The 16698-nt window shown below is 35.1% G+C and overlaps 1 protein-coding gene across 2 annotated transcripts in view; it reads right to left on the minus strand.

Annotated features, from left to right (window-relative positions):
• Positions 1-667: 667 nt before the first annotated feature.
• The window catches only part of SLC35B3 (solute carrier family 35 member B3), a 58117-nt gene continuing 42086 nt past the window's right edge, over positions 668-16698 (minus strand). For both annotated transcript variants that reach the window (XM_043978729.1, XM_043978728.1), the window contains exons 9-10: positions 5572-5641; positions 668-3595 (exon numbers count right to left, since the gene is read on the minus strand). In XM_043978729.1, the coding sequence (XP_043834664.1) occupies positions 3445-3595; positions 5572-5641 (221 nt within the window). In that variant the 3' untranslated portion in view covers positions 668-3444. The remainder of the gene's footprint in view (positions 3596-5571; positions 5642-16698) is intronic.

Genomic DNA, 16698 nt, shown 5'->3' on the forward strand with positions numbered 1-16698 from the left:
CTTAAAGGAAAGAGTTGAATGAAATGCTTAAGGAACCATGAGTCAACCCTCCATTATATTAGCCAAATTTAACTCGCTAATAATGCAAATAACAATAATGCAAATAAGATTACAGGGGCAATTTTTATCCTACTTGTTTAAGAAAATGTTTTCTGATATTCACTATTATCTGTTTGCAAAGAGGTATTTAATATTTAAGTTGTAAGTAAATTTTAATAATTTATTAAAGTAGTTACAGTAAGACCTCTACTTGACAACAATTTGTTAGTCTTTAATTAGTGCTACTGTAAGTAATGATACAACTGTATTTCTTTTTTTAAAAATCTACATTTTAGATTATAACTTCATATTAGTATTTCCCATAGTAAGTTCAAATTCATGAGGCTTTACTATATATGAATGCTGTGAAAGGGCACAACAATTTAACTTAAGCAATTAGTCTCGGTAAAAGAGAATGTTTTGACACAATTGAAACCATACAACAGGTTATTGAGGATTGTGTGTAATCATATTTTTTTATTAGGCACTTTTCCTCAAAAGGACCATTTTATTTATCCATCTTCTAAGGCAAGATGGGTGGAATAGATGATTTTTTTATCTATTTGTTTACAAAACAATATGATAAAATTACAAATATATTGTTAAAAGTCATATAATATGTCAGTTATATCAATTTTGGAAGATTAGAATTCAACTTTTCAACCCCTAAGTGACTAATTTTTAAAAAGGTAAAAATCTGAAATATTAGATGTTATTACAACTTCTTTATCCATTAAGTTACAACTTCTTCATCCATCATCAGAAACTTAGTGATAACCATTGACAAAATTAATAATCAAATCCAGTCTTTCCTGTTGATATCACTTTTGCAACATCCCTCGAATATATCCCCTTCCCTCCTCTGATACTGTTGCCACCATACTGTTGCAAGCTCTCATTACCTCATGCTTGGACTACTGTAAGAGCTTGTTGGTGGGTTTGCCTGCCTTAAATTTCTCCTCACTCCAATCCGTCCTCCAGGACCAAAGTGATTTTCCAAAACCACAGGTCAAACCATGTCAATCCCTCTCCCCCATTTAATAAACTATAAGTGGCTCTGTCACCTAGAGGTTCAAATATAAAATCCTCTGGCATTCAAAGCCCTTTATCGGCTAATCCAGCCCCTACCTTTCTAGTCTTTACACCTTATAATCTCCCTATACACTGATCCATTGATAATGGCCTCCCCACTGTTAACCAAGCAAGACACACTATCTTGGCCCAAGGTAATTATTCTAGTTGTCTCCCATGCTTGGAAAACTCTTCCTTCTCATATCTAGTTCTTGCCTTCCCTGGTTTTCAAGCCCCAAAAGAACTCCCACCTCTACAGGAAGCCTTTTTTAATCCCCCTTAACTCTAGTCCCTTCCCTCTCAATCATATATTTATCCTCTATATAGCTTGTTCATATATGTTTATTTGCTTGTTGCATCCTTTATTCAGTTGTGAACTTCTTAAGGGTAGGAACTATCATTTGCCTTTTTTGGGGTAACCCTATTGCTTGGCACAGTATTAATAATATGGTAGATACTTAATAAATACTTTTTGACTGCTATCTAAGAAGCACGTATGAAATAATCTAGTGGAACAGACACTGAATTGATTTGACCAATATTATTTGTATTGGGAAATCAAATGTACATTGGTTGTTTTAAATAGGTTTTGTCATATAGTAGCCATTTGAAAAGCTGTTTTTAAATTAAAAGTAAATGACTAAACAGTCAGATTACTCTGAGTGTAAACAAATTCTAAATTGCAGATTTGGGGACTTATACTTTAATGGATAGAGTCCCAGGGTTTGTAGTTAAGAACACATATTTAGTTTTCATTCCTGGCTAAGGATACCATTTTTATGAACTATCCCCAGGCAATTCCCTTAACCTCTATGTGGCTCAATAGCTTGCTATGGCAATGGCTTTGTAGTGAGAGAACCTGAGTCCATATCCCATTTCTGATACTTACTACTTGTGTGACTGTGGACAAGTCACTTATCCCTGTTCAGCCTTAGTTTTTAATATGAAAAAGGAGGGAATTAGACTAGTGGTGGCTCTATGGCACTATGAATTTATCTAAGAAAGGCTGTGAACTATTGGTGAACGCAATACCCTATGTCTTTTTGGAGATACTTTACTACTATAAAATATAAAATATTATCTACACTTCGACAAACTATAATTCTTTATGACTTAGAAAAGCAAACTTTCATCTCCCTCACTCCCCACCTCCCATCCCCCATCCTCAAACTAACATTATCTGGTGGCCACCTTCCTGATGATGAGACACTCCAAACAGTGAGGCTGGCACTAGGCTCATAGGCAGAGCCCTGCCTTCTTGTTATGACCTGACGGAGTTTCTACCACCTGGCATCGCCTTCAAAAACTCAGTGTCATCCTAAAGCTGCATCCCTATTTTAATGACACATTAAAATAGCATTTCAGTGGAGGTCATCACACCTGAAATAATACATTAAATAGCCTAGATAAGTTTTTTCTACTATGTAAGAGTCTGCATATTATTTTTTGTACGTGAAAAATAAAGCAAACTTTCAACTGCTTTAACTTCACCATATCTTTTTATTGTTTCAAAGCTGATGCACATTTTGTGAGAAAAGTAAACTATTATCATTTTGAGACAAACTTTTTCTACCTTAGTTAAATAAACCTTTCTGAGATAATTTAATTTTCCAGATCTGTCCTAGTGGGCAGAAACAATTCTTTCCATTGATATGCATTTAACTATTGCATAAAGGTGACTCATATGGATATCCTAGGCACATTTCATAGAGTAATTAAAAGGCATGCTGTCATTGGAAAATATATTTTTAAATTACAAGTCAGAGAAAAATCCCCCAATTTTTTGTTTCATTAAAGACAACCTAATTTCCATTTTCAACTTTAATACATAATTATATTAAGACATTACAAATAATTAAATATATTTTTATTTAAAATAATCATTCTTCTAAGACTTAAAAGTATAAATTTGGTCATCGGTATCATAATAATTAAAAAATCAGTTTTAATAGCTCAAACCAAAAAATAAAGACAAGACAATCTACAAATCCATATTAATAGTATTTTAGATGACAAATATGATATCCAAATTGGTCTCCGTCTTGCAATATTCCATTTCTGGTGGAAATTCTCAATAAGCTGACAAGTACTTCGGTCCTTCATCTTGACATTTTATTCTCATAATGTGCTACACACTGGCTTTGTTGAATGTTTCAAAAGTAAAGTGACCGCAAGTGAAGAGAAGGTTGATTTCATACAAAAATGTTCATATTTAAGCCACAATGCACAGCTTGCCTTCTACTCCTTTGGTTTTTATAAAGATCCCTTTGGAAAGTGAATTGATAATTTTTTTCCTCTCAAAAAAGTTCCATTTCAGACAGTGTAAATTACTGCCTATACTGTTTGTGCCAACGTCCTTGTCTTTCTGGCTTCCATTTTTCTATTTAATAGACTATGTAGTGATGGGAGCTTGATTTTGTCCATATTTTTGCTGTAAACATTTAGAAATATACCAAGCACAACTAATAAACCAGACCACACGTATCTGAGAGAGAAAAAAAGGAAAAGATTATTAATATAACAATTCACTGTAAACAAAGGAACTTGGCTAGGCACACATAATAATTACCTTCAAAGATAGAAGTTTAGTAAATTACTATATTATTTCTTTTTCTTTCTTTCTTTCCTCTTTCTTTCCTTCTTTCTTTCCTTTTCCTTCTTTCCTTCTTTCTTTCTTTCTTTCTTTCTTTCTTTCTTTCTTTCTTTCTTTCTTTCTTTCTTTCCTTCTTTCCTTCTTTCCTTCTTTCCTTCTTTCCTTCTTTCCTTCTTTCCTTCTTTCCTTCTTTCCTTCTTTCCTTCTTTCTTTCTTTCCTTCTTTCCTTCTTTCTTTCTTGCAGGTCAATAAGGGTTAAGTGACTTGCCCAGAGTCACACAGCTAGTGTCAAGTGTCTGAGGCTAGATTTGAACTCAGGTCCTCCTGAATCCAGGGCGAGTGCTTTATCCACTGCACCACCTAGCTGCCCCATAAATTACTATATTATTTAATATTATCATTACATATTTGTTAATTTTATTAAATAACATCTTCATGGGAGTGGGAAACACACTGGACCAAGAAGTTAATCTAAGTTAGCAAAGCCCTCCCTCACTTAAAATCCAATTCACTGCAAGTCATGACATGACCTCGATGTCATGGTCTTCTTTGGGAACGAAGGACAAACAAAAATCTCTCTACTGTAGTGGGTCTTTTCTCCTATCTCTAGAGAAAAGCCATTCTTTATTTTTAGTATAATATTTAATAAACTTTGAACTTTTCACAATAATGGTTCAAAGTTCAAAATCCAAACTATCCAGGAAGTATGGAAAATCTAATCAAATTATGTGCATGACCTCAGAGATTGGAAACTGGAAAAAAGTACCAGATGAGAGATTCAAAATTAGGAAAGAAGGTAACTCTAGGAAACAAAGAGAAACCAAGGAAATACCCATGGGCACTGTATACTTTAGCTATTTTGCCAAACGGGTCTGTGTTTGTGTTCACCAACAACTGAAGTACAACAAGAAAACCTGTATCTCTATATAGATAAAAATATAGATGAGGGCAGCTTAGATGACGCAGCGGATAGGTAGATTGCCAGGCCTGGAGTCAAGAAGACTCATCCTTCTGAGTTCAAATCTGGCTCCAGACTTACTAGCTGTGTGATCCTGGGCAAGTCACTTAGCCCTGTTTTGCTCAGTTGCCTCATCTATAAAATGAGGCAACTGAGAGATTTAACATTCAAGTGAGTGTGATGTCTAGGAGCTGCAGGTTGCAGCTTTTCCTTCTATGAGTAGATTTAAGACAATGCTGATTCCAAGTGGAATCAAGGATCACTGCGCTCATTGGTATAGGTATTTCCTACATTGACACAAGTTGGAAGGGATATAGAGCACACCCGTGAGACCAGCCTGGGGATGAAGTTATTTTGGCTGTGGTTCGGACAAAAGAAAAAGACCCCTAAGAAGTGCAAGAACCTGTACTCTGCTGGCTCAGCCTTCGAAAACTCAGGGCTGCTGCCACACCATGAGGAGGCATCAAAGAATGACTTTAATGAAAAATCGGCAGGGATTATATATGACAGGAACCAAGTACCAAGTCAACCTTTTAGGTACATCTACATGATTTCCCTGTATTAGGAAGAAAAGTCCTGAATTCTTGATTTAGAAAACAAGAACTTATTCCCAATAATATATAGAGCCTATATTACTAGCATTCAGGACTTCAAGTTATACTCACTACTTTCAATAGAATCCATTTATACAAAAAGTGAATTAAGGTAGTACCTACAAGAGTGGTATAGAGATATCTGCAAATAAGAGTTTCAAGCAAAAGGATTCATTATAAAATATTTTCTAAAGGACAATAAAACACTATTGAAATTAAGGCATTTAGCAAATAAATAGAGTAAAAGTACAAAAGTCAGAGTTAATGTTATTTAGGGGAAAATGTATATTGAGAAAACTAAAGGACAAAGTACTTACTGAAATGTGAAGGGCTTAGCAAAGAACATAAAAGAAAGCACAATGGTCATTGCTTTTCTTCCTGTTGTTACTGTAGGGGAAAAAACAACAAATGATCAGTTTAATATGCTCCCACTTTCTTGCTAATGTCTTACAAGACTTTTATTGAAATTGTTATAACAATAAAAACAGAAACTTAATATAATGAGATATCTAACAAGGTCTCCATTGAAAGATAAATATAATAGATTTCTTTCTATATGAGCTGTGAATATTAACTCTAAAATATGATTATAAACATTTAAAAATGTAATCTATTTAGTTCTATATAATGTTATTTAAAATAAAATAGATTTTAAGAGATAGGAAAGGACTTATTATTGATAATGGATTTATCCGTGAGTCAGTTGTCTATATTTAGTCAGAACAGTGATTCAGAACTATCATCATAATTAGTAAAAAAAAAAAAAAAGAAAAATATGAAAGAAAAAAAAAGCTGTGAAGTAACCCTGAAATAACTGTGAATTAAACAAGCAAATGAAAATTTTAAAAATATGAAATGGACAACAGAAATGACATGATAATTTCTTCCAGAAGTTTAACCAATGTAAATTACTTGTGACAATAAAGAGACCACTGATGGGTTGAATATATTATGGTCCATGGATGTAATATAAGAAAAATCCACTACGAGGAATTCAGAAAGACTTGGGATCCCTTTCATGTAAGAACTGACATTGGAAGTAAGCAAAACCAAGAAAACTATTTATATAAAGATTATAACAATGTAAAAGAAAACAATATTAAGAGATGTTTACTAATAACTGGCCAATGCAGAGATCAATTTTATCTCTGGTCTTCCTCCTCTCAGCAGATAAGAAAAAGGGGTGAGATGTAGCCTCTGATAAAGCCTACACAGTCAGAAAAGATAAAGTTTTCGTTTGTTTAACTATGCTTTTTTTGTTAAGAGTTGCATAACAAAAAGGGTAGAAGATATATTAGGAAGTGACATTAAAAAAAATCAAAACTTTTAAAATAAAGCTCTGCCTAGGAGCAGCCATCCTGGGAGGTAGACAAGGCCACTACTGACACAGCTGAAATACTTATTTCTTGTAGAAGCCACCAAGTTTTGTGTGATTCTGACTTTTGGTTATGACATTTCAGGGACTTTTCCTTTTGGGGTTCCTTTCAAGAAGTGATCAGAATGCTCTTTCTATCTTTGCTTTCTTGCCATATATATTAATCTGGACTTTTTTTTTCATTCATGATTTATTGAAATAGTTTGGACTTTAAAAAAATAATTACAGTTTTCAGGGAGTTCAATGGCTTAAACATTATTTCTTTGATCTGTCAGTTGTCTTTGATACCAGATAGCTTACATCTTTTTCCTATCTTTTCAACCTTTTGATTTTGTTCTAATATTCATTGCTGTCACATGGAGTCATTGATTGCTTTTTGTTCTATTCTAGCTTTCAGTTATTCCGTTTTGGGTATGGTTAACCACTTTGTCCTCTAAGCTAATTTTTTCTCCTTCCAATTCTTTCCTCGAAAAATTTAGGTTTTTTTTTTTTTTCATTTTTTATATCTTGCTTTTTTCTTTTCTTCCTGGCACTCAATGTAGTCATTGTAGAAAAATCCATTAAAAAAAACCCAAAAACTTTTGACTATGCAATTGTTATAGAGTTATTCATTCCTTTTTGGAAAACTCTAGACTTGAAATGTTTTTTTTTCTTTTAATTTGGTTGATATTTCCCTTGATTTACTCATTTTTCCTTTTCTAATTCCAGGATTGAACATTGTACCCTTCCTACCTCCTTTCCTCCCACTGCCCTTTTCAGAGGGGTGGTTAGCTTTGATTGTTCTTACTTTGGGTTCTTGTCTTAACTTCCACCTTCTGGGTCCTGCTAATTGTTTAAGTATTAGCTTTTCAGGGACCTCTTTAGAGAACTCTGAAGCTGGGGGTCTGGGGTATCCCAGTCTGAGCACAATGCTGGTCCCAGCCTGCTGCTGCTTCCTTGGGCTTACTCATCAGCCTGATTCCCGGAGGAGTCCTTTGGTCTTGCTGCCTCTGAACACAAAACCCTGCAGGTTACATGTGTCCTATCTCTGCTCATGCTCATTCTGGTTTTGCTGGAGGGACTGCTTTTCCTCTTGCCTTGGGGCTTCTGGCTGACTTTCAGTGTGGTTTGAAGGGGGAAAAAATTGTAAAAATTCTAGTTTCTCAATGGATTTCTTGATAATTATTTGGTATAGTGAGAACTTTGGAATTTAGCTATAGTAGGTATGTGGGAACAGCGTGTTTTGCCTCCTGTTCAGATAGCTATTTTGTCAGGAAATCCAGACAAATTTTTCACTAAATTTGGGAGTAAGAAAGAAGGAAAGGACCCACATGTACAAAAATATTTATAGTAGCTCCTTTCCTTAGTAGCAAATTATTGGAAACTGGGGGGGGGGGCAGTAACCATTAATTGGGGAATGGCTTAACAAGTTATACTATATGGATGTAATGGGATACTATTGTGCTATAAGAAATAATGAAGGGCGTGAATTCAGAGAAACTTGGAAAGACCTGTATGAAGTAAATATAATTTTAATTAAATTGGATAAATTGAGTGCCCACTGATGGGTTGTACATATTGTGGTCCATGAATGCAATACAATAATAAAAACAAAACCATGCAAAGTGAAGTGAGCAGAACCAGGTAAATAATTTATGTGATAATTATAATATTATAAAGACAAACCACTTTTGAAAGACTTAGGAACTCTAATTAAATACAATGACCTACAAACGTTCCAGAGGAACCATAGTAGAACATTCTATCTACTTCTATGATAGACTTAAGTACAGAATGAAGCAATTTCTCTCTTTTTTTGATGAGGGTGGAGGTTGGGGGAAGCATGGCTGCCAACATGGGAATTTGTTTAGCTAGACAATACACATTTATAACAGGTTTTGTCCTTGAGTTTCTTCTCTTCTTACTTAACATTCTCTTCCTTGGTAATTTCAGTCATAGGAACACAGATTTAGAGCTGAAAGGCTGGAAGGGCCCTCAGAAATTATCTAGTCCAAATCCTTCACATCCATTCCCCAGTTTTATCGTTGAGGAAACTTGAGTTCCCAGGAAAGTTATGTGAATTCCACATGGTCACACAGGAAGTAAATAGCAGAGCAGAGATTTCAATACAGGTTCTTGGATTCTGAGTCCAGTGTTCTTTCCACTGAATCACGATACTTGACTAAGGTTCAATTAATACCTTTATGCAAATGACTCAAAAAATCCAAGGTTAGCCTTGATTTCTCTTTCAACAGCCAAATCCAGACCCACATTTCTAAATGCCTACAGACTATCACTGATGGGATGTCCTAAGGGCACCTAAACTCAAAATAGCTTAAAGCGAACTTAAAATAGTTCTCTTCCCAAACCTGTGCTCTTCAGATTTTACTATTTCTTTAGAGCTACCAGTCAACCAGTCTCTTACATTTGAAATATTGTTATTACCTTCTTTTCCCTCCACCATTCATGCCCTAACAGTGACCATGTCCTTTGATTTCTGCTTCAGCAGTATTTTTTTAAATCATTAAAGTATTTTCTTATTTTCCAGTTACATGTAGATAGTTTTCAACATCTGTTTTCATTAGATTTTTTAGTTCCAAATTTTTCTCCCTCCCTCCCCCCTCCCCAAAACAGAAAGCAATCTGATATAGGTTATATATGTACAATCACATCAAACATATTTCTGCATTAGTCATGTGAAAGAAGAATCAGAACGAAAGGTAGAAATCTCAAAAAAGACAAATACAAAAACAAAAGTAGAAGCAGTATAATTCAATCTGCATTCAGAATCCACAGTTCCTTTTTCCGGATGTGGAGAACATTTTCCATCATGAGTTCTTTGGAATTGTCTTAGATAACTGCACTGCTGAGAGAGAGCTGAGTCTATCCCAGTTGATCATCACTCAATGTTGCTATTATACTGTGTACAATGTTCTCCTAGTTCTACTCACTTCACTCAGCATCAGTCCACTTAAGTCTTTCCAGGTTTTTCTGAAATCTGCCTGCTAATAATTTCTTACAGCACAATAGTATTCCATTACATTCATTTACCAAAACTTGTTCAGTCATTCCCCAACTGATGGATATTCCCTTGATTTCCAATTCTTTGCTACCACAAAGAGAGCTGCTATAAATGTGTGTGTGTGTGTGTTTTGGAGGGGCAGGACAATGAGAGTTAAGTGACTTGCCCAAGGTCACACAGGTAGTAAGTGGCAAATGTCTGAGGCAGTATTTGAACTCAGGTCCTCCTGAATCCAGGGCCGGTACTTTATCTACTGCGCCACCTAGCTGCCCCTGCTGCAATAATTATTCTTGTACATTTGGGTCCTTTTCCCTTTTTTATGATCTCTTTGGGATACAAACCTAGTAGGGGTATTACTGGGTCAAAGAGTATTCTGCATTATTTCTTACTTGTATGCCCTATTCTTTGTTGCTGGGCCACCACATTAACACAGGTCCTTACTAACATTTAGTTATTTTAACAGCCTCTTGAAGGAGGTTCTTATTCTGTTCTATTTCCTTCTCTACTTGTTCCTCTCTAGAAATCATAATCTATGGCCAATCACATTTCTTACATATTTTTCCTCTTGCTCAAAAATTTTCAAATGTCTCTTTAATGTCAGCCCCACACATACTCCTTTGCTTGGCATTCAAGGACATTTGCAATCCAGGACCACCCTACTTTTCTAGCTCCAATTAATATTACTAATCTCTATGCTGTACACTGATCTATCTCCTTTTATAGTTTTTTTCTGTCTCTATGTCTTTGTCCGTGTTGATGTGGTCTCTACCTCAACTCTTTAACAAAAATGGTATCCCTGCCCAGAAGTCTTCTAAAATTTCCAAAGTATGTAATGACCTTTTCTACATTGCCCACACAACAACTGCTTGCACCTTTTTAATATATTTATAAGTAATTATTGGTCACTTAATTCTAAGTTCAACTGTTATATGCTGTGGAGATTTATGTCTTTCTGTTAGTCTTTAGGAACCACAAAAGCAGGGATTCTCTCTTTTCTAAACTTTGTATCTTCCCTAACTCCAAGCTTCCTGCTCTGTATATAGTAGGAACTTTATAAGTTTGCTTAATAGAATGACAAGTCAGTATTCAAGAATGTAGGCAAATAGATGCTCAAAAGTTTTAAAAGCAAATACAACATTGCCTATGAATTTTAAGTAGAGTAGCAAACTATAGAACTATAGATATTTCTCAGTAACATTTTGTACCCTAAAGTTTTCATGATAATTCCATATGAAATTTTCTAATTGCAGAACATTCTTTGCCTATTCATGGTATGTACCCAATCATTACTTATTTTAAGGCTAAGTAATGTTTTGTAACATTGCTTGAATTTATGTATATTAGAAAAAAGATTTTTTCCATTACATGGAAAAAGCAAAATAAGAAAGCATAGGTTTAATTAGAAAATTGAGTTTACAGATGAATAATTTAAAAACACTTAAATTACTTCAGTTTTTAATTAGTATTATTTCTGTTTCACCAAATCAGTTATTAATTAAAATATTTATAACTATTTCCTAAGTTAAATGCCTTTTGTTCTTTTTTTTCCAATTAAGTTTGATAAGTTCTCAGTTTCCTAACAGAAATACAATTTTCATTAAAGATTTTCACCAGTCCCCATACTCAATATGAGAATGGAAGGATATGCAAAAAACAAGGGAATACTGTTTCATAGCACAGTAAATAAACATCTTCTAATTTCTGTTTTTTTTAAAGGATTTAATTAAAATTTAAGATCAGGGAGAGAAAACCTAAGAAAAATTTCATATAAAATCAAAACTTAAACTTCTCACACATGAAATATGTTATATTTTTAAGCTTCATTAAATATTACTTTACTGAACTGAAATGAAAACAAATAAATTAATGAAAGACTAACTCTTTTTATTAAGTAGGTCATTTTTACTGAGTTTGAGTTTGTGTGTATATGTATGGATGTGTGTATTTATATATATATATATTTGTGCAAATATATACATACGTATTTATATTATTTTCTGTATATGTCTATATATGTAGGTATAAATATACACACATGCATCTTTCATGACTGTCACAAATGTAGATAAGGAAAGTATATTAACAGATTCATAAAAATTTAGACCCAAGATTGCTAAACTTATTATGAAGAAAGAAATAATCAAATACTCAAAAGAAGTCTATGATTCATCTATATGGATATTTCTTTTAACCATACACACTACAATTCATCTATGCCTGCCCATCCTGTGCAACTTTTGCCCATGTCATCCCATAAGTTTATTACTGGAGGTACAGCCAACAAGGTAGTTGTGGCTTTTTTGTGTTCTCTTGCCATTATGAAGAGCAAGGAGGCTATATAATATGCCCTCTTCTTACATGTGTAGCCCATCTTTTTTTTGATCACACATTTCTTTGATGGCATCCTTTATTCTAGTTCTCCTTCATAATTCCTTGTTTTTTTGTTTTTGTTTTTTTGGCAGGGTGATGGGGGTTAAGTGACTTGCCCTGGGTCACACAGCTAGTAAGTGTCAAGTGTCTGAAGCCTAATTCCAACTCAGGTACTCCTGAATCCAATGCTTGTATTTTATCCACTGCGCCACCTAGCTGCCCCCATAATTCCTTGTTTATATAGTGTCGCTCTTTGTTCATGTATATAACTGTATTTTTCTATTGACCTTTGCATAAGCCTTTATTTCAATTCATCAGAGATCATAGTGTTCAATGATGTGCAGCCATACACTATCACTAGAAGGATGCTGATATTTTTAAAATGGCCCTTTACTTCAGAAAGAAGCTTTGGGTAAAACTTTTGTAATTTCCCAAAGGGAAGCCAGCCCACTCCTCCTTATTTTCAGTGCTGAGCTCGATTTATAATATATATCACATATATTTGTATATAAAACTGGACAAGAATTATAGCTTTCTATTTAACTGAATATCTGAGAAGACAATAGTCATTCTTAAACTACCCAATTTTTCTGATGTGGATGGTTAGACCAAACTGGATATCACCGAGAAAGCTTTGTGATGTTCTAGGCTTTCATGTGATCATATTATATATTATCAATAAACAGGAACATCTGCATGACATCACTATCTATAGGAATACCTCTTCAATTTGGACTTTGCATTGTGTCTCCTTCAACAAAGTGGCTAACACTTTTGGCAAGCATGTATTTCACCTTTTTTTATGTCTTGTTATTAATGATCACAGAGTATATGAACAAGATTACCTTAGTTATTTTTCAGGGAATCTTGTATGATTTTGACATATGCATATTTAAGGTGACTATTTGTTCTACCAAATAACATGCTATTTTTTTTTGTAGTCAACAAATAATAAGCACCATGAGATCTTTTATTATATACTTCTTTCAGTCACCTTTGGCATGAAAAAGACATGGTTTGTGGAATATCACTCAAGAAAGTCTATCTGTTTCTATTTATCTCATTAAGGATGCATCTGACATATGTAGAGATCATACATTTATCATTCTCATAACAATGTTATGTTATATATATATATATATATATATATATATATATATATATATATATATATATATATATATATGAGAGATGAGGAATATGGGTCAGTAGTCATTGAAGTTTTCTCCAACACTTGGGGGGGGTCCAAGATTTTCCCCTCATGTACTTATTCAAGTCAGGGTATTATAAGCATTTACAACGAGCATACTATGTGGACTAAGTGCTGGTATCTTACTCTCTTTCAGATACTTTGAGAATTAATTCCTCAAAACTCTCAAAAATGTGTCAGACTTCTTTTTGTATCTGATTCATCCCAGTTGCTCTTCCCACCTTTGCTGTTGTTTTTCCAGTGTAGTGTGGTACTGTGGAAAAAAATGCTAGATCTGGAATCAAAGAGCTTGTATTCAAATCCTGCCGGTTAATTACTGACAGTACTAACTGATATGTGATACTTTCTACCTTTGTGATCTTAGATAAGTAACTTAGCCTTCCTTCTTGGGCCTTAGTTTCCTCATCTATAAAATGAAGGGTTTAGATTTTGACCTATAAAGTGATACAACCCATGCTCTTTCTTTCTTTCTTTTTTTGGGGGGGCAGGGCAATAAGGGTTAAGTGACTTGCCCAGGGTCACACAGCTAGTAAGTGTCAAGTGTCTGAGGTCAGATTTGAACTCAGTTCTTCCTGAATCCAGGGCTGGTTCTTTATCTACTGTGCCACCTAGCTGCCCCCACAACCCATACTCTTTCACCAGGCTATGTATGATTTTATAAATGGGTATATATTTTATAATAGTGTTATACTCAGGTGCCATAGTTAAATGAAGTGATTATTAATTAGACAAATATTTAGGCTCTTTTGGTCTCATCGTTATGGCAATTGATTTATATGTTAAACTTCATAATGACATTATTACAATTACTGTTATGTCTTTTCTTCCATTCATTTCCCGATTTTTCTTGTCAGTAACTTGTTTCAATAGGTCAGGCAGAAATTGTTTAATTGCCTGTTGCGTTCAGTAAGCTAAGGATTCTGAGGTGTGGTGACGAATTGCCAGTATGTTCCTAGGCATAAGTGAGTCAGCACAAAAGTATCGAAACAAGGGATGGAATGTCTTGGTAAAATATAGTTTCATTGGACTTAAGTGTTTATCAAAGAGTAAAATGTGTAAGAAGCCTGGTAAGGCACAGCTAGACTGCAAAGGGCTTTAAATGCCAGAGAAAGGAATTTATATTAATCCCTGAGGTAACAGGCAACCAGTGGAGTTTGTTTTTCAATGTTAGAACTCTACCATCCAAACTCAGTCACGAGACTTTTCTCTTGCAGTGATCTTTGTATCTTGTGCTTTTAGTAGGAGAAGGAAATCTGTGAAGCAGTTGCTGCAGCTTCAGGGGCTGCTGTGAAAGACTATAGTGTGCAAGATACTAATCTCTCATATGGAAACTGCAACTTTTTTATGGGTGCAGTGTGTTGTTTTACTTGTTTTGTGTATTAAACAAATGTGATCAGAATGATTAAAAACAGTTCTGAGGTGGTGCCTAGAGTTATTTGTGGTTCTTCATATTTGTGGGGGTCCTGTACCCCTAACCCCTGCAAATGTGGAGGGACAACTATAGTCCCAGTTATCTATTATAATGCAGCAAAAAAAAGACAGAGAAGGTACAATTAGAGAGTTAGAAGATTAAAGAGATAATAATGTCCCCTCTCCCCCAAAACATAGAAAGAAGAGGGAATATTCAGGAGAGGGATCCTCAAATACTGAAGATCAAGAAGGATAAAGACTGGAAACAGGCCCTTCGATTTGTCTATTAAATGATCTTTGGTAACTTTGGAAAGTGCAGTCTTATTTGAGTGATGAGACTGGAAGTCAAAATGCAAAGGGTTGAGAAGTGAGTGTTAGAAGTGTAACTGGAAGCAACAGGTAAAAACAAACTTTTTTTTAGGAGTTTGGTTGAAAAAACCTGGAAGGGAGATAGGGAAATAGCTTAAGGGGATGGTGGTAACTAGTGAGAGATTTTTAAGATAAGGAAAACCTAGCTGTGTCTCCAAGTAGGGAAGGAAAACTAGATAAAGAATGAAGATTGGGCTGGGGGAGACAGACAAAGACAGAGAGAGGGTGATAGAGGGGAGCACAGTATGCTAGAGAAGGGGGAGAGGATGTAATCAAGTAGAGGCATTATCAAGTAGTGGATAGGACAGTGAGTGTATTTGGAATCAATTAGATCTGGACTCACATGCCCCCTCAGATACTTCTTAGCTGTGACCTGGGCAAAGGCACTTTAAGCTCCCTGCCTCTTTTGTAAAATAAGGAGGTTGGAATCGAGGATCTCAAACATCCCTTCCACCTCTAACTATGACCCTATGAAGTAGTGGTACTGGTTTTGAGGAAAAGGCCCTCTCTTCTTCAGAGATAGAAGGAGAAGAGAGTGGAAGAGGAAGTCAAAGGGCAATGAAATGAAGAAAAGAAGAGAAAGGGAAGCTCATGGAAAATGGCTTGTCTCTGGAAAGTATGAGGAAAGGTCCTCAGTAGAGAGGGTTGGGAATGGGGTGGTGTGAGAGACCTGCGAGAATAACAGGTTTGGAACAGTCACTCTGGGGAACAAGATAGAGATTAAGTTGGGAGTAAAAAGTAGTGATTATCAGCTAGACTGAGATTAGAAAACATGTCATTATAGAGGACTCAGTCAAGATGGTTGAGAGGCTTCCTCAAACTGTTCAGGAGTATGTGAGCAGGAGTGGAGGAAGTGGACAGAAGGGGTGATTCCGGTTTGGGGTCACACATTTCTTGACCTCAAGGAACTTATAATATATAGATATATAGATGGTATAGTGGAAGTGAAATGCTTAGCATAGTACCTGGCACATAGCAGGCCCTTAATAAATGTTTATTGATTGACTGAAGAGATATTCATTAATGAATGAATACTGAATAATGTACAATAATATCATCCACAAATATTATAATAGGTATATTTTTAAAGGTGATAAACAAAGGAGAGGGAGCTAGTCTCTCCTATGGGAGGTAAACAGCTAAGACAGTGTTCAACTGGTACCTGTTTTTCCAATTAATTTATAAAGTTTGGTTTAAAAAAAGTGGGATAGGACTTGCTTGGTAGAAGGAAAAAAGAGGGACAGAATTAAAGGATAGATTATTCAACTTCCATGAATTCAATTATCATCAGTATGGAGATAATTCTTAGATCAATTTATGCAGACTTAACCTCTCTCCCAAACTCTAGTCTTGCCATCAACTGCCTACTGAATATCAATCGATCAACCAATCAATTAATAAACATTCATTAAGTGCTTACTATGTGCCAGGCACTGTGTTGAACACTGGGGATATGACACAGTGTCTGCCTTCAAGAAGCATGCAATCAGGGGCAGCTAGGTGGTACAGTGGATAAAGCACTGGCCCTGGATTCAGGAGGACCTGAGTTCAAATTTGGCCTCAGACATTTGACACTTACTAGCTGTGTGACCTTGGGCAAGTCACTTAACCCTCATTGTCCTGCAAAAAAAAAAAAAGCAGCAGCAGCATGCAGTCTAATGGGTGAGACAACATGCAAATGAATATATACAAAACTATACATGCAAGAT

The sequence above is a fragment of the Dromiciops gliroides genome, chromosome 1, assembly GCF_019393635.1.
Source record: "Dromiciops gliroides isolate mDroGli1 chromosome 1, mDroGli1.pri, whole genome shotgun sequence".
NCBI lineage: Eukaryota > Metazoa > Chordata > Mammalia > Microbiotheria > Microbiotheriidae > Dromiciops > Dromiciops gliroides.